Here is a 19,086-nt window from a genome sequence, read left to right as displayed (position 1 = left end):
TTGACTTACTTGAAATAGCCCATACTAGCTTTATTTTTTCTAAAACAAGCAATAGACAGCAGTGATTTCAGTGTACACTGACAGCAAAAAGGAATGTTTTTGTCGAAATATGGCTAAACTTTTCGATGTAGATAACACTACAAGACAACTCAAATAAGTCTGTCCATCCACTATAACGTTACTTGTTGCCCATAAATTAATGCAATTAGAGCAGGTACCACCAGAATATTACGGTGAAACTTCTAAACATGCTGTGGTTAACTATTAGGAACAGTAACGGGCGCAGAAATGCGATATTTTTGTCGCTATTTCAAAGTAAACAGTCAAAGCCTCAAAAACCAGTACACTGTGAACGAGAATTTATTTGAAATGTGTGTTACAAGTAGTTAACACAAGCATACTAATTCAATAACAAAGTCGAAGCGTTCTTGGGTGAGGTAATTTCACAAATTTTCGTAAGTAGCTGTATGCCTTGGCAGAATAAAAGTGTAGGGTCAGGGCAAATTTCCTTATTTGCTGAGAATAATGGCATACTTTAGCACTGCACTGAAGTTACAATAGCTCCTTCAACAAACCAACTACATGTTCACTGTTTAACATATCAGAAACTGAACAACATAGCCTTCTTCTCAAACCAGCAACTGAAGTCTGTAACTGCACTATTCTTCTTTTGTGTCGTACACTAAGTTGCTTCATTTGCTTTATCCGCTTCTTTAGTCGCACATTCTCTGCTTGTACTCTGTTATATTGTGTTTTCAACTTCTTAGGGCTTGGTAGACAGTAATTGTGGTCAGCAGAAACAGATGTGGGTCCGACAGGCACTGAAAGAATGTAGTTACATCATAAGTTTGTCAGAGTTACACCATAAGATTATAATAGAAAGTATGTAATTCAAAGTAATAAGAACACGGAGTAAAATTAAATTATTGACTTACTTTGTGCTTATGATGTCACTGTAATAGCACTATCTTGCAAATTGTCGAAAGATCGCTTTCTGGGTTGTGGTCGTAATACTTTATCTCGCTTTTGTAAATGTGGTGGAAAGATAAAGATAGTAGGTACTGGTTTTGACAAAAGGCGCCTCTGGACATTTGTCTGGTACATATATTTCTCTTCAAAATGAGCTGAACAGAGGTAACTGGCTGTAGTAGGAAACCAGTTTTCTCGCTTCATATTTATAGCCCATCTGTTTGTAATTTCCTTATCTTTTAAAGGAAATCTGTAATCAACGATAAATAAATTACTTCCTGCATTTGTCTTAAGCATAATTAAGCATAATTACAGTTCCAATGCAAATGACTCTTTAATAAACATTAAAAAACGTGTGTCGTATTTCGGTACTAATATGCTTACTTATAATATGAAATATTTGTTGTTTTATCGCTGCGATTTGTGCAGTTGAACGCTGAACACACTGCAGGCATGTTGACTTTATATTTTGTAACAAAAAAGTCAACTAGAAAAGTACTTTAAACATAGCTGCGCTACAGCAACGGTTCCACGTAAATCAGACTAAGAACAGCCGACCAGTTGCAAAGGATAAAGTAATCTTTACCTAGGTTTCAATAGATATAAATCTATCTTCTTCAGAAGACGGCAGTATTATAACATGAAGTGATATGTCCTTATCGTTTATGCGGATGTTTGCCTAAACGATAAGGACATATCACTTCATGTTATAATACTGCCGTCTTCTGAAGAAGATAGATTTATATCTATTGAAACCTAGGTAAAGATTACTTTATCCTTTGCAACTGGTCGGCTGTTCTTAGTCTGATCAACTAGAAAAGTTAAATATTGCAGTAATATCACAACAGCTGACACACTTCCAACACAAACAACAGTAACGCTTTCCTAATGTTTTGACTAAGGAGAACATGGCGGCCGAGTTAGCGTTGGTTGCCGCTAGAAGCGCTGTAACTAGTATCTCAGCCACTCTATGAAATTTTAACTCGTTGGTAATACCCCTCGTAGCGCTACGTCAAAGATCTTTGTCCAATATATTGGATGGAATATTGGATCACATCTTTGATCAAATCTTTGACAAAGAAATTTGATAGTGTAATACCGGCCAAATGTCGTCCAATATTTGATTAAAGAAATCGCTTGTCTTCTATTCACTGCAATGTGACATGTTACCACATGGAGCGCTAGCATCGCTGCAGCGTTCTGTCGTCTGTAGTGTTTTTATAACCATTGCCGGTAAATACAATTGGTGTGTGCCGACAACTACAGAATTAATAGAGATGTCTGAAGCTGATGAGGCGCTTTACAACGTGAGGCACCCCGAATGCAAAAATAGATTAAGAAGATTGGAGACCTAACCTAACATAACATAACATAACCTAACCCTCTCCTGTAGCAAGGAATCGGAGTGTTACAGTGAGCCTGTCTTCTGAAGATGTAGCAGTTCTTAAGTGAATATTGTGCTTTGTGATATGAGGATACACTTCATTGAGCACATACAGAAATGTATGCTCATCCACTCTTAAGTAATTGATGTACGACTTGACGTCTTCCACTGTAAGCTCACGTAACAAGTTTTGTTGAATGCTTTTATCGTGTCGTCGTCAAACCCTCTGCTTCACCCAGATTAGATTAGTTTTTCGTTCCATAGATCCGTGCTGAGGAGATCCTCGTCGATGTGGAACATGTCGATTTTTTTAAAGCTGAAATAACAATACTAATAGTATGAATAAATACATCATTTGTTTCTATTAAAAATTTCGCCAATGGAGTAGAAGGAGTTGGCCAGTAGTAAGTCTTTCAGGCTCCTTTTAAATTGATCTTTATTTCTAACTAAATTTTTTATGTTTCCTGGCAAATTATTGAAGATGAGTGTTCCTGAGTAGTGGACCCGTTTTTGAACTAAAGTAAGTGCTTTTAAGTCCTTGTGCAGATCATTTTGTTCCTGGTATGTATGTATGAACTGAGTTGTTTGTTGGAAAAAGAGATATATTATTTACGACAAATTTCATTAAGAAGTAAATATACTGAGAGGCAGAAGTTAGTATACCCAGTTCTTTGAAGATGTTTCTGCAGGACGACCGTGAATTTACTCCACAAATAATACGTATTACACGCTTTTGGACTCTGAAAACCTTTGTTTGACTTCAAGATTTACCCCAAAATATTATACCATATGACATTATGGAATGAAAGTAGGCAAAGTATGCAAACTTTTTCATTTTTATGTTGCCTATGTCTGCTAACACTCGAATTGCAAATATAGATTTGTTCAGGCCTTTCTGCAGTTCTGTGGTGTGCTCCTCCCAACTGAATTTATTATCAAGTTGTAATCTCAGGAATTTAAGACTGTCAACCTCGTATGTATGGTTCCTTTTTTTCCCTCACTTCTTTTCCGCATGTGCACACAATGCAATTGCGGTACGTGCAACTGCTGCGGTTAATAACAAGTTGTTGTCAGCCATCTTGAACTTTGACGAAAAATTTGATGACAGTATAATACCCCTTCTAGCGCTACGTCAAAGATCTTTGTCGAATATATTTGACGGAATATTTGATCACATCTTTGATCAAATCTTTGACAAAGAAATTTGATAGTGTAATACCGGCCTTAGAAATAGGTTCGTTTCAGCAGTTGCCAGAGAGCGCCAGATGGCAGGAGCCACCGCGGTTCGGCAGCTACGATGACGGAGGCGGCCCGTATGTTCGTAATTGTAAAACATTAAAAGATCTTACATTATGTCATAAAAGAAACAAGATATCAGAGGATACCCCAGGAGCATCGGAATGTGCACATTTAAAGTGCATACTTAAAGTGCATATTCATATGTCCAGATTCCCAATGAAGTAGTCCTCGACCTGATAACATAAGCTTTTCAGTGTGGTTTTCGGGATGTAAATTTTCTTGGAGTGCCAGTACTGTATTATCGCACGTTTGGTTCTTTATTATGGCATAATGCCACACGTGCTAGAAGATGAAAACGTACACTTGAAATGCAGCGAACAGTTGAACCTAGCCAATAGTGTGGAATTAAACACTTCGTTTCAAATACACTGACTACCTCAGCGGAAAAGATTAATAAAAGCCTAATTTCTTTAGCATACTGACAAAAACGACTTCGTGGTACTGCAAGGGGATTAATGCTTGACTGTCAGAAAGGTGGAAATAAAATAAAATCTGAAACTAATAACAAATTTTGCCTTCCGTAATCATGTGAATGTATTTTAATTCACTTGATAGCTTCCGGCCACAGAAATCCGTTTTGTTTTCATTTGACGTGAGATCATTAAACGAAGAGGAAGCAGCAAGATCACGGGTCACGTGGAGACTACCCATTTACCCACTATAGTTCAGACTGCTCAGTGCATCAGCCCCGAATCTATGATATTTCTGAAGTGGGACAATACTTGATAGCCCCCCCCCCCCCCGCCCTCGAGCGATTGAGATAGGAGGTAAAAAATTAAAAAAAATGGAATTTTCAAAAATATGTTCATTTTGTAGCGCACATCTTTCTGAAGAATCTGATACATAAAACATATGTGTTCGAGGAAAAGTAAGACATTTGATCTTAAGTGTGCCAACGAGCCTCTTCACACGGCATTCTTCTATCGCATGTCACTGTATTTCGCTCTGTGGAATTGAAACTTGTATATTTTGTAATGGATGCCATCAAACTATATTCAGGATTGTGGAAAACAAAATGCCCTGTGGTGCCTCTCCTGCTTCCAATCGGCCGGTTTGACATCCTGCCCCTCTATTCTTTTCTTTTTCTTAAAAAAAAAAAGAAGAAGCTCGCAATTAATATTGGATGGAAATATTTGTAAACGGGAGAACAAGAACTCTTCAGAATATCTGCACTCTTTATTGCCTACTAGCTAATAACTTGAGTTTTGTGCGACATACAATTAAATGTAGGATACATAAAACCAGTAAAGACAAGTGACAAGCAAGACAGCACACATTTCTTCAATCGTCAGTTCCTAGCATTTTTTTTCCTCTCTAATCTTGCTACAGCTTTACACGGCGTGCTTTCCTTTCTGCGACTCTTGTTACCTCATCAAAGGTCGTTAAACGTTTTGTACATGAAAAATAGAAATGACGTCTAATATTGAAAAAGCTGTTAATAGAAATAGCACCCAAGACTGGTGTGGATTCTCGATCCGATTTCGTCTATTTTGTCACTGTTTGCTCGATAAAACAAAATTGGCCTTTGTAATATTGCAGCAGTTTTAACACACACCTAATAACGAGCCTGTTTTGACACAAATAGTCAGTTTTATAACACGACAGAATATAATTCACGAACTACCAATATCAAATGCCTTGACCTACTACAAGCAAAAAGCTTTACGTTAGGAAATAGTTTCACATTTCGTTCATACGCTCCAGTTTCTCAAGCATGAGATAGAAAAGTAGTAGTACGAAACTGTTATATAAATTTGGAATCATGACATTTTTTCCATAATTTGTGTGATGTCCCCGTTTCTTTTCCTTCCTCGTTCTAACAAACAATCTAATCACTAATTCTGTAACTATTCCTGCCATTGTCAAAACTTATTCGCTGGTTAACTTTACTAACCCTGTCAGAACCGTCGATTTCGTTAACCCGCGATTATTCTCCGGTTAGGCGTTGTTAAATGTTCACAGAACACGTTTTCCTCGCTGCTTCCAGTACAGAACTTACGCGGCTGCTAGCCTGGGACTGTACAACCGGCACTTACTAGTGTAGCGATGTGGCCAAAAATTTTCTGTCAAAATTTCATTTTCTTGGATACACCGAAATGATTCGTAATCTTTCTTACATGTTATTCCTGTTAGTCGTTCATTTCCACTCTGGTAGTCTGAATCTATGGATTTCGCTAGTAAACATACAACGCTGATCAGTCGCAAACCCAATCAACCACGTAATCAGATAGCGATTGGCATTCATCCGCTCGACTTTATTCCGCTCAGCCACGGCCGCATAGCCCCGCCCCCTTTTGTCTGCAGGAAAGTTTATTTCTAGGTACGACGAGAATTCCCCTGACAGACATCAGAAGACAAGTTAGAAGGTGTTCAAAAATGTTAAAAAACCAACACGGATGAGTTCAAATTCACATGAATAATCGATAGACCAACGTGCGCTGGATGCTAAGCGCTTTGTGAAACAAGTTTTTTTTTTCCTCAAGAATATGAATATCCCCCCCCCCCCCCCTCCCTCGAAATTGCCACCGGTTCAGATACCACGGTTTGTCCCCCCCCCCCCCCCCCCCCTAAATTCTACGAATACGTGAAGCTGGCAGCTTGGGCACGCCAGTAAAATTTTTCCTGATAGCATCTAGGTGCTTACTGCGGCTGCTTACACAGCCAACAGCCACATATCTGTAGCCAGAAGCGCATGCGCTTGAGCCTGCTCCGTGCTATAACGACTCTAATGTAAACGGTTGTGACGTCACGTTCATCGGAGACAATTGTTTGTTATGAAGCATTGCATAGCCTTCCTAAAGTCTTTGACACAGTTTGCTGCTAGCAGACGCTTGTGTGAGTACTGTGTTTTGTTGTTGTATATAGTGCATTTCCTTTACAATTTAAGTTTTATTTTCGTTTTTCTCTCGTTCATCTTTTATTGCTGCAGTATTATTCAGCAGTAGCGGGCTATAGTAATATCCTTTGTTAGAGTATCGATTCTTACCAGTCAAAATTACAAAAAAATTAACAGAAAACTAAAACGACGAAAAATTCCCGGAATTTTAAAAAATTGCCAGGTTTTCCCCGGTTCGTATACACCCTGCATGTATAATACCCCTATGTATTCTGCTTCTACTTTTTGATAAATATTTTCTTACCTTTCACTCTCTTACATCTACTAAATTTAGACAACACTTGGATATTTCAGTATATTCAATAACATAATGTAGATGGATAGATAAAAAAATCTACTCACCAAGAGGCACCAAGGGAACACACACACACACACACACTCACACAAAAGGGTTTAAATTTTACAAGCTTTCGGAGCTACTGGCTCCTTCTGGTAGAAGAGTTGAAGGGGGAAGGAAGAGTGGTGAAGGAAAAGGACTGCAGAGGTTTAAGGAAAGGGATACAGTTCAGGAAAGTAACCCAGAACCCCAGGTCAAGGGACATTTACCGGACAGGAGGGGAACCTAATGCTGATTGTTGTGGACTGCACTGTACGAGATTTGAAAACCTGAGAGCTAAAGGTGGAAGACGGTAATATGCAAGGCAGAGATTACTACTAAAACATCGTGCCCGAGTTAATAAAAGTGAAAAGTTATGTGCACTGTAACAGAGGTGGGAGCGGGGATGGCAAAAAATAGAAAATCAAAGGTGTATAAAACCAAAATGGAGTGAAGACAGGAGTTGTTACTATGAAGAAATACTGAGACAGAAAGAATTAATGTAAATGAAGGCCACTTGTGTGGCAAGAAGCAAGGACATGTTGTTGTGCTAGTTGCCACTTGCAGAGTTCTGAGAAACTGGTGTCTGGGGGAAGAATCCAGATGGCACATGTTGTGAAACAGGCATGGAAGTCATGACTGTCAAGTAGTACAGCATGCTCTGCAACAATATAGTGTGTTCGCCCATTCATCCTGACTGATAACTGGCGGTGGTAGTCATACCAATGTAAAGGCTTAACATTGTTTACTTTTTTTTTTTTTTTTTTTAGTCGTCAGTCTACTGACTGGTTTGATGCGGCCTGCCACGAATTCCTTTCCTGTGCTAACCTCTTCATCTCAGAGTAGCACTTGCAACCTACGTCCTTAATTATTTGCTTGACGTATTCCAATCTCTGTCTTCCTCTACAGTTTTTGCCCTCTACAGTTCCCTCTAGTACCATGGAAATCATTCCCTCATGTCTTAGCAGATGTCCTGTCACCTTGTCCCTTCTCCTTATCAGTGTTTTCCACATATTCCTTTCCTCTCTGATTCTGCATAGAACCTCCTCATTCCTTACCTTATCAGTCCACCTAATTTTCAACATTCGTCTATAGCACCACATCTCAATGCTTCGATTCTCTTCTGTTCCGGTTTTCCCACAGTCCATGTTTCACTACCATACAATGCTGTACTCCAGACGTACATCCTCAGAAATTTCTTCCTCAAATTAAGGCCAGTATTTGATATTAGTAGACTTCTCTTGGCCAGAAATGTCTTTTTTGCCATAGCGAGTCTGCTTTTGATGTCCTCCTTGCTCCGTCCGTCATTGGCTATTTTACTGCCTAGATAGCAGAATTCCTTAACTTCTTTGACTTCATGACCATCAATCCTGATGTTAAGTTTCTCGCTGTTCTCATTTCTACTACTTCTCATTACCTTCGTCTTTCTCCGATTTACTCTCAAACCATACTGTGTACTCATTAGACTCTTCATTCCGTCCAGCAGATCATTTAATTCTTCTTCACTTTCACTCAGGATAGCAATGTCATCAGCGAATTGTATCATTGATATCCTTTCACCTTGTATTTTAATTCCACTCCTGAACCTTTCTTTTATTTCCATCATTGCTTCCTCGATGTACAGATTGAAGAGTAGGGGGCGAAAGGCTACAGCCTTGTCTTACACCCTTCTTAATACGAGCACTTCGTTCTTGATCGTCCACTCTTATTATTCCCTCTTGGTTGTTGTACATATTGTATATGACCCATCTCTCCCTATTTCTTACCATTACTTTTTTCAGAATCTCAAACAGCTTGCACCATTTTATATTGTCGAACGCTTTTTCCAGGTCGACAAATCCTATGAAAGTGTCTTGATTTTTCTTTAGCCTTGCTTCCATTATTAGCCATAACGTAAGAATTGCCTCTCTCGTCCCTTTACTTTTCCTAAAGCCAAACTGATCGTCACCTAGCGCATTTTACATAACGTTGGTATATAACATGTGTCATTTCACAGGTGGCTCTCCCTTTGATTACATATGTATTGAGGAGTCATACTGTAGGGAGATGGATGCAGAAGGAGCATAGGGTCTGACAAGGATATTGCGGAGATTGGGAGGGTGAGGAAAAGCAATTCTAGGTATGGTGGGAAAAATCTCCGACAGGATGGATCTCCCTTCAGGGCATGATTTTGGGAAGTCATGGCCTTGTCGAAGTACCTGATTAATAAATTCAAGACCAGGATAATACTGTGTGAAAAGTGGCATTCACTGAAGTTGTTTCTTGGAGGGCTCAGCAGTACCAGGATTGCATGTGATGGCCCAGGAGATCAGAATTTGTATTAGCCTGTTGGGAAAATTAAGTCCAGTGAAGGCTGAAGTGTGAGTGGTGGTGTATACAGCAAAGAGGTCATCAATGTACCTAAACCAGTGGCTGAAGGCTTAGGGATCCCAGGAAGGCGTCTCCAAGCGACCAATGAAAAGGTTGGTATAATAAGAGGCCAATCTAGTTCCCATGGTCGTACCATGATCAGTATGTGTCTGCCCCTCAAGTACGAAGTAATTGTTGTTAAGTATAAAGTTGATTCAGGCGAGCAAGAAGGATGTTATAGGTTTGGGATCAGGATGGCGCTGACTGAAGAAGTGTTCAGCAGCAGAAAGACCATATATGTGGGGGATGTTGGTGTAGAGGGAGATAGCATCAGTTGTGGCAAGCAAGTTGTGTGGTGGGAGTGGAACACACACGGATTTAATATGTTATAGGCAATGGTTGGTATCTTTAATATAGGAGGGAAGTCTTTGTACTACGAGTTGCAGGTGTTGATCAACTAAGACAGATATACGATCAGTGAGTGCTCTGAAGCCAGCAACTATAGGACAACCAGGATCATTAGGTTTGTGGATGTTAGGAAGAAGATAAAATGTGTGTGTGTGTGGTTTGGGTGGGATAAGAAGTTCTACAGATTTAGGTGTAAATCCTTGTGAGGGGCCTGAGGTTTTTAGGAGGGGCTGCAGTTCAGTTTGAATCCGAGGGATGGGATCTTGATGGTAGATGCTGTATATAGAGGTGACACACAGCTGGTGTAGACCGTCACTAGATACTCCTGTCAATCAAGTACTACAAAGCAGAGAATTCTAGTGGAGTGGAAACTGGCAGATAAGGCATGTAGGTCACCAGTTAGTCGGGTAAGTGCAAGAGAATGCTGTATTTGAGACTGTAAAAGAGGCTGGTGCAGAGTAGGATTAAATTCGGAAAGGAGTACCTTCAAGGGACAAGCAGGTTCCAAGAAATAGAATGTGGTATTCTAGTGGAGTGGAAACTGGCAGATAAGGCATGTAGGTCACCAGTTAGTCGGGTAAGTGAAAGAGAATGCTGTATTTGAGACTGTAAAAGAGGCTGCTGCAGAGTAGGATTAAATTCGGAAAGGAGTACCTTCAAGGGACAAGCAGGTTCCAAGAAATAGAATGTGGTATCTTAATTTTGATGGTGCAAAAACATGTTTTCGAAAAGAACGGATTTAATATTTGAGGGGATTCCTCATGGAAAGAGAGGACAGTTTACAATGTTCGAATTGGTGGGAGTGGCAGAAATGAGAGGCAGAGGATGGGAAAAGATATAAAAACAGAAGAAATGCAGTGGAAAAATCATAAAAATGAAAAATTATGGCCGGCCGATGTGGCCGGTCAGTTCTAGGCGCTTCAGTCTGGAACTGCACGACTGCTACGGTGGCAGGTTCGAATCCTGCCTCGGGCATGGATGTGCCTGATGTCCTTAGGTTAATTAGGTTTAAGTAGTTCTAAGTTCTAGGGGACTGATGACCCCAGATGTTGAGTCCCATAGTGCTCAGAGCCATTAGAACCATTTTTTGAAAAGTTATGGTTATCAAGAGGCAATGAGCGGGTGAGAACTTCTCGCCACAAGAGTGGTCTACTATGATTGGGGGGGGGGGGGGGGGGGGGTAAAAATACGCAAAGTCAAGTCCTGAAAGTGGCCAGACAGAAACAGAAGCTCACATGAAATAATGTGAACTACTTTGCTTGGTAAATGGTCTGTCTGCTGCTGAACATTTCCTCAGTCAGCGTCAACCTGATTCCAAACCTATAACATCCTCCTTGCTCACCTTTATACTTACCAACAATTAGTTCACCCTTGAGGGGCAGACTTACGAATAGATCAGGGGTACAACCATGGAAACCAGATTGGCTTCTACCTATGCCGACTTTTTCATGGGTCCCTTAGAAGGGCCTTCCTGGGATCCATAAGCCTTCAGCCACTGGTTTGGTTCAGATACGTTGAAGACATCTTTGCTGTATAGACTCATGGTGAGGCTGACTTGTTAAAATTCTTGGAATTTCTAAATACCTTCTCCCAATTAAATTTCACATGGTCCTATTCTAAATCCCATGCCACTTTCCTTGATGTTGATCTCATCCTCACCAAAGGTCAGCTACACACTTCTGTCCACATCAAACCTACAAACAAACACCACCTACATTTTGACAGTTGACATCCTTTCCATGTCAAATATTACCTCCAATACAGCCTTGGTATTGAAGGCAAGCATATTTGTCCAAATGCAGACTCTTTACAGCGGTACACTATGACTCACACTTTAACCTTTACTGAAGGTAATTATCCCCAACAGCCTAGTTTAAAAGCAGATTTCCCAGGCCATCACATCCAATCCTGGTATTGCTGATTTCCCCCCCCCCCCCCCCCCCCAAAAGACAACTTTGGTGCATATCACTTGCCACCCAGTATTATCCTGGTCTCGAATGTATTAATCAGCTACAGTGACAAGGATATGATTTACTAAAATCATGTCCTGAAATGAGATCCATACTGTCTGGGATTTGGCCCACCCCACACCTAGAATAGCTTTTCATCACCCTCTCAATCTCAACAATATCCTTGTTCCTTATGCATGCATCTTTCTACGGAGAGCCATCTGTAAAATGACATGTCATATACCAGCTGTTGTGTGAACACTGTTCAGCCTTTTACATCGGCATGACTACCATCCAGTTATCAGTCAGGATGAATGGCCTTAGGCAGAGGGTGTATAGAGATAACAGACAATATCCTGTTGCAGAGCATGCTGTATAACATGACAGTGATGATCTCCATGCCTGATTCACCCCACACACCAGTTTTTCAGAACTCTGCATGTGGGAACTAGCACTACAACATGTCTTTGGTTCTCGCCACCTACATGGCATTAATTTACGTTAATTCCTTCTGTGGCTGTACTTCTTCACTCCATTTTAGTTTCCTACATGGTTCATTTTCTGACTTGTCTATTTTTCACCGTCTCCCTTCCCATCTCTGTTACATACAATGCACTTAGCTTTTCATTTTTATTAGCTCACGCACACTATTTTTTTATCAATCCATTTATATTATCAATAATTGATTATTTTCATGATCATACTCAATGTACTTCCATCTAATATACTAGGAGGACGTTTGCATCTCCTGTGCTGCAAAATCCTTCCTTGTGAACAAGAGTTAATGTTCTAAACTCCTATCCTGGATAACATATGTCTTGTTGGAGGTAAGTTAGCATACCACCTTATTAGCCTGTTGACTCTTAAGCATTCTATCTCTTGTTCTATTACACGTGTTAGTCCACCATCAATTTCCCTACCTTATTATTTACCCATGAGTGACTTCTCTAAACAAAAAACATTTGTAAACACAACCATAGAATTCTTCTTTATTCATTTTTTAAAATGTATAAAAGCAATAACATTATACTATTAATTCCTAAGTAGTCATTTTAATATATTCATAGTTTTCACCTTTCAATACGTTTTACAGTACTGTACATTATCCCAACTCCTAATACTCTTATATGAGAATACAACTAAAATCATTCTTATTCTGTTTTTCATGTACCACATGTACATAGTGACATACAATTACATAAATGACTTGGAAATATTAACTGCCATATATTCATGAAAAATTTAATCCATGATACAGTTAAATTTATGGAGTAATTGATCATTTATCATCTGAACTTACAGTTCAACAGTCGCAAAACAAGCACTAGACTCTATGATTTAGCTGTTGTAGACATAGGGGCCTTCCTGACCATTTTCGCATCGAGCTCACTCCCTTTCTGGTTCCTTACAATTATTTTTACTGTAGCAGTAGTAGTAAAAGGTATCACTTTATTAAAAGATAATAGGATAGTTGAAGAAAAAGAAACTGTCTTTAGGAAAACTAAAAAAAGAAATATGGGAACAATTTTAACTGGTGTGGTGGATGCACACATCAATTGAAGATAGACTATGAACTTATGTAGCATGCAGGATGCACCAGTATGGACAGCTGTAATCTCTTTGGTTCTGATTATCTAATGTTTGTTCACCATGAAGTCTGAAGTTTTTCTCTGCATTTGTGGGTATACAGGGTGAAGCGAAATTCACACACACGGGCTACGCAGCACGACTACTCACATGCCAGTGATTAAAAAAATCTGTCTCGCAAAATTTCGTCTGGCAAGTACATCTGGCAGAAAGAGGACGTTGAAGAGCGGCAATCTGGCATCACTGTAACCACATGTATGGTAACTACCTGTGTCAGCACATATTAGTAGTGCAGAACAGTTGTTTCAGGGAATAGAGTTTTGGGTTAGCATGCATGTGGTCGATGGTTTGATCCTGGGTTGAGACATATGTTTTTTATTTGGTAAATGTAGTCCAGGTGCTACAATATCTGGCATCTTAATCGTCAGCAGCGATTGCAGCGGATCCTCTAGAAAACATTTGCACTTACATACTACAATCATAGAAATGAAAGACAGGTCAGCCTTGAAAGAAGCCCTTCCACATCGTGGGCATGTATTTATTTGCACCACTTCATCTAACAAATCTCCAAATTGATACTGTTTTTGCAGTTATTCTGTCCTGTGACGAGTCATTTGTTTCAACTGTTATGTCTTATTTATCTAAACATGTATTTGTTATGTTCAATGTTACAAAATGTTGTAAATTTAGGTTACATGTGACCTAAGAAACCCCGTATATTAGTAAGGGGGAAAAAACAAAAAACAGCCCCAACCAAGGTTCGAACCATCCATCTCCTTCATGCTAACCATTGCACCACCTGTACGTCACTACTGATGCGTACTAACAGAGGTTGTTACTGTACATGTCCTTACAGTGTTGTCAGATTGCCACTCTGTAACGTCCTATTTCTGCCGGATGTAGTCACTGGATGAAATTTTGTGTCACCTTTTTTTTTATCACTGGCATGTGAAGAGTTGCGCTGCGAAACCGGAGTGCACAAATTTTGCTTCAACCTGTATAAATAATTGTGAATAATAAAGGGGGCTCACACAGAGGTGCGTGTGTGTGTGTGTGTGTGTGTGTGTGTGTGTGTGTGTGTGTGTGTGTGTGTGTGTTAAGAGGATCATGGAATATTGTTCTACAGAGTGGTGACCCCATACTGAACGGATTTGCCTCATTTTCTCAGTCATGCTACACTCCATTCGCAATTGAATCCTGCTGATATGAAGACGGAAGATCTATTTTTGCCGTCAGCTTCTGATGTTGTACAGGCATCTTCTGCTCCTGCATACGTCTACAACAGCACCAACAATTACAGATTTTCAAACATTACAATTCTGCACTTCTGGCCCAGACGAGCACAACTTTGGCTTACCCAAGTAATAGCCATTTTCAGGCTAAATGGCATTGCATCAAACACTGACAGATTTACTTTGATTATTTCTCAACGGGATTTGAGTATTATTGAACAACTGGATGACATTTTGATCCACCAATTGTATTCATTGTTCATAGAAACTGTGCTGCAGCATATCCTTTTACCGGCAGAGGTGCTGTTGCTGTGTATTGTAGATAATGACGTTTGTGTCAGTGATTCCCCCTTCCAAATGTTCCATTCATTGCACTTGTTGGCAGGAAACCAACTATTGTCTGAACAATCATGAGAGCTATTCCGGCTCTGCAAGTTGCTTCAGAATGCAAGGGCTGTCCTTCCTGCTTCTCCGACTTCTCTCTAGATGAACTCACATGCAAAGCTGATGCTGTGGCAATTGCTTGTTCAATAAATAATTATTGTGCTGCAACGAGTAACCGCGCACACTAGTGTCGCATCTGTAAACGCCACCCAGGTCTCCGTATTCCACAGTGCACAGCCAATACCGCAGCTCCAGAGCCATCTATGAACAAACTGCTCAATGAATTGTCCAGGATGACAGCACAGCTAGCAAAGAAGGATAGCAACAGCAGGAATGCTCGTGACTCCACCGCACACCGTAATTCTTGGAGTTGGTACCACAGGTGTTTGGAAAAGCTACAGGACAGTGCAGCCGTTCTTGCAACTACCCAAATGCAGTCGACGAGTGTCCGTGGGTGCGCAAGCTCTAGTCCAGGTTACTCACAGTGCCTACCTCATACACCAAATGATATGATGTCGGCAGACTGATCTGCAAGATTGTTCATTACTGACAGGGCGTCGGGGATTCATTTTCTAGTGTTGTTCCACAACAGGAAGATGACTGCCAACATTCCTCCAATCCACTTGCAGCTCCGATTTTGAGGTGGCAAATAATTTGCACATTCCCATGTCTGCCAAAAAGACTAAGGAGACAGGGTACTTATAAATGGTGGAAAAATCGAAAAAATTTTAATGAATTTATTAAATTGTATAGTCTTTCCTGATTACATTGATATATACATTATGGTGTTTCAAATGAAAAATGACCTTTATATAACAAATTTTAAAGTTACGGTCATGTATGCCACCACACCCCCTTTATTTCTGTTACAGAAAACAGTATTATTTCCAGTGATTATATATATGATAATTGTGTATGTTAGTAACAGTGCAGGTTTCTAGTGTCTGTAAATGATTATCTTTGCTAGTATTTACTTTTGTTTCACCGAAGCTGTTTGTTCACGTGTTACTGAATGTTTGTTGCCCAAGTGCTACATATATTTGTGGAAGTACATACCCTTTAGTGTACAATAAATAAGAACTATGCAATGCATCAAGAAATTCAATAAAAGGAAATTCCATGGTAACCATTCGCAAGCCACACTGTTGAAAGTAAGCTATGTATCAGTTCTTCGCAGAAGAAACTCCCACACGGCACACCTCCTGGTGATTAAAATTTTAGTGCAAATGACGACTCTGTCTGTGGTGGATTTGTTGTTGTTGTTGATGATGATGATGATGATGATGATGATGATGATGATGATGTGGGCACCTTATCTTCTTTGATAAAGGATGTGGCAAATGTAAACAAAGTGATGGTGTAGGCTGACTGGAAATAACTGAACAACGAAGTAGCAGCAAGGGTTTAGCATCAAAATTAGTTGTTCTGTGGATATCCTGCAATAACTCTACCTTGTTCATGACTTCGAACATTGTGCATTATTCGTATGATATGAATTTGAAGTTAGTGTATTCAATGCAGGCAATAGGAGAAACGGCTGCTCAAACATTTTGTGGTTTGATGGACTGTCCTCATCCTCCCAGTAGGGTCAGCAAGTACATAAAAATACTTTTAGGTGCCTTTACAAGTCTAAAGAATCTATGAAGCGTGCAGTAGAAGAAACTGTAAATATTAGTGGAACCAGGGAGATTGCTGTTGCACTTGAAGGGACATGGCAACATCAAGGACACTGTTCCTTGAATGGCATGGTAAGTGCTACTTCTCTGGAGAACGGAAAAGTTGTTGGTGCTGAGTGCTTATGTAACTACTGCCACACCTACCATAGTAACACTGAAGGACATGTTGAACATCAGTGTTATAAGAATTGTGATGGTTACAGTGGAGGTATGGAGTGTGATGGAGCTATAAAAATATTTCAGAGGTCATTGCCCATTTTTAATGTTAGATATATGAAGTACCTAGGTGATATGGACTCTACAGCTTTCAATAAAATTAATGAGTTCACAAAACTGGAGTATTGTGGAAATGTGCAAAAGAATATGGGTGCTAGACTGAGGAAGCTACAAAGAGAAATATAGTTGCTATCTGTTGGAAAATCTCTGCCTGGCCATTAGACAAACTGCACCTCTGAATGAAGTTACAGCAATGAGAAAGGCTGTATGGGCCACCTACTTTCATAAGTTGTCCACAGATGACTACCCTGTTCAGGGACTTTGTCCTAAAGGAGCAGATACTTGGTGCGGTTACCAAAAAAGCAAAAGAAAGTGGTCAAATATACCGTCATAAGTATTCTCTTCCTGAGCCCATTATGAATGAAATAAAACCAATTTATAGAGAACTCAGTGACCCTGTTTTACTTAGTACATATCTTTATGGGGGCACTCTGAATACAAATGGAAGTTTCAACCATTGCATATGGGAAAGATTACCCAAGAATGTTTTTGTAGGACTAAATACATTAAAAGTTGGTGTATTAGATGCCGTGATGTTTCAATGATGGAGTGATGGGAAGGTTGGAAGTCCTGAGAAATCTAGGAATAAAATGTGGCTCTAACACGGAAGATAAATTGCTTGCATGTGACAGACAACAGGTGCATGAAGCTGAAAGATTCACTCTTCAGCTTACCAAAGAAGCAAGAAGTGCTAAAAGGAATGCCAAGAGGAAGCTGAAGAAATGCTGCAGGATGAAGATTATGCTTCAGGAATATTCTGAGGCACAGTTTAATTGAACTCATTTCTTCATTCGCAATTTCCTGCATGTTGTATTCTTTCAGAATTCAGGTACAAATATTTCCTAAAGTTTATAAAGCATTGCTCCAATTTTTCTCTAACATGCAGTAGTCCATACTTATGTAGTACACCTAAGCTTTATTGCTGAGTCAACTAAACCATAGAAAAAAAGTTTTTATAAGGAAAAAATTTATAAAAATTAAAATGTAAGATTTTTTTATCCTTGTAATATGTATATGTATTATGTATAATAGGTGGAATTAAATACGTCTAGTACCTCAGCCATCATGTCATGCGTATCTGGTAAAAATTTGGCCTCCTTTGAATGTATAACACTGGATTAAATGGTACCTCAATTTGAGAAAGCATTTTGGAAAAAAATTGCATCTGTTTTTTGTAATTTTTTTAATAACCCTAAGCAAGTTCAAAAACAATCAAAATACTTCTAATATGTTTAGAAAGTGAGCTGCATTACCTGATACCAACAAAAAAAAAAAATCTGTAAAACATGTTATGAACAGTGCCTGAAAGAAGTAGGTGTTGATTTTTACATAATATTGAGCCAGAAAAGTACCCTGCATCCTTAAATTTGATGATGAGTTTTCCCTATGTGGATGTTTGTGGTTGCTGATGTTTCAGGTCTGATATTGGGAGCAGACTTCCTCAAGCAGTTTTCTTTGTAGCCTGATTTGGTACACTGCTGCTGATGAATTTACCCGTGTCTTCTAAGTGCCAGGCTGCATACTATGCGAAACCACCAACTTTGGCCGTGTGAAGATTTCCGAGACAACCACACCTACTGTAATGCGAGTTGTTACAGCCTTCGTGTTTGCTTGAATGTGGAGCGCACACATGCGCTAAGAGAGATGATGTCGCCGTTGCGTGACAGTTCCGAGCTTGCTGTGTTACAGGTGGAATATGTAACGCTTAATGCAACAATCTGCGAGATCAGTGTCTTGTACGCCAAGGAAGTGCAGAATATTGCTACACTATGATGGGAACAGCAGCAGGAGAACAAGCTTGTGGAGCTAAGGTGCCTGTGTGATGCACCCACTTCCCCTACCTCTGTGATCCCCCCCCCCCCCCCCCCTCCCTCCTACTCCTCGCAATCGCCACCAGTGGCCAATGACCTCAGACAGCTGCTTCTGCAGGAGTTCCCAGCACTGACAGATCCTGTTGTAGCCCAGGGTAAAGTGAGGCATTCCATTATGCACCACATACGCACTACTCCTGGTCTGCCCATGGTTAGTAGGCGTAGACGCTTACCTCCTGAAAATTGCACTCTGCTCAAGATGCTGTGACGAAGCAAGCTGGGATATTTTTACTTCTCCTCTTGCTTTGACATCTGTCTCCATAAAATTCATTTTCACTTTTAACTAAGTATCATTAATATACGTCAGCACAATCTGCATTTTCGAAAGAGAGAAAGATTCGCCCTCAGTTTTAAAGAATATAACACCAGATCAAATTTTATGCTTAGTTTTATGTAAATAATTGATTTTTTAATTTATTTTCACTATTCCTAGTTAGTATATTTTGTTATAGGGCGAAATAAGTAATTGTTTCGTAACTTAAATTCTATT

General features: G+C 39.7%; 1 protein-coding gene across 1 annotated transcript in view; it reads right to left on the bottom strand.

Moving 5' to 3' along the window:
- Window positions 1–422: 422 nt before the first annotated feature.
- Window positions 423–19,086, bottom strand: part of LOC126458229 (THAP domain-containing protein 5-like) — an 89,633-nt gene continuing 70,969 nt past the window's right edge. Inside the window, exons 4-5 of the mRNA XM_050095126.1 lie at window positions 936–1,219; window positions 423–821 (exon numbers count right to left, since the gene is read on the bottom strand). Of these exons, the coding sequence (XP_049951083.1) occupies window positions 943–1,219 (277 nt within the window). The 3' untranslated portion in view covers window positions 423–821; window positions 936–942. The remainder of the gene's footprint in view (window positions 822–935; window positions 1,220–19,086) is intronic.

This window comes from Schistocerca serialis, chromosome 2, assembly GCF_023864345.2.
Source record: "Schistocerca serialis cubense isolate TAMUIC-IGC-003099 chromosome 2, iqSchSeri2.2, whole genome shotgun sequence".
In the NCBI taxonomy this organism is placed as follows: domain Eukaryota; kingdom Metazoa; phylum Arthropoda; class Insecta; order Orthoptera; family Acrididae; genus Schistocerca; species Schistocerca serialis.
The sequence above is the reverse complement of the archived record's forward strand: the minus strand, read 5'-3'. Positions and strand labels throughout refer to the sequence as shown.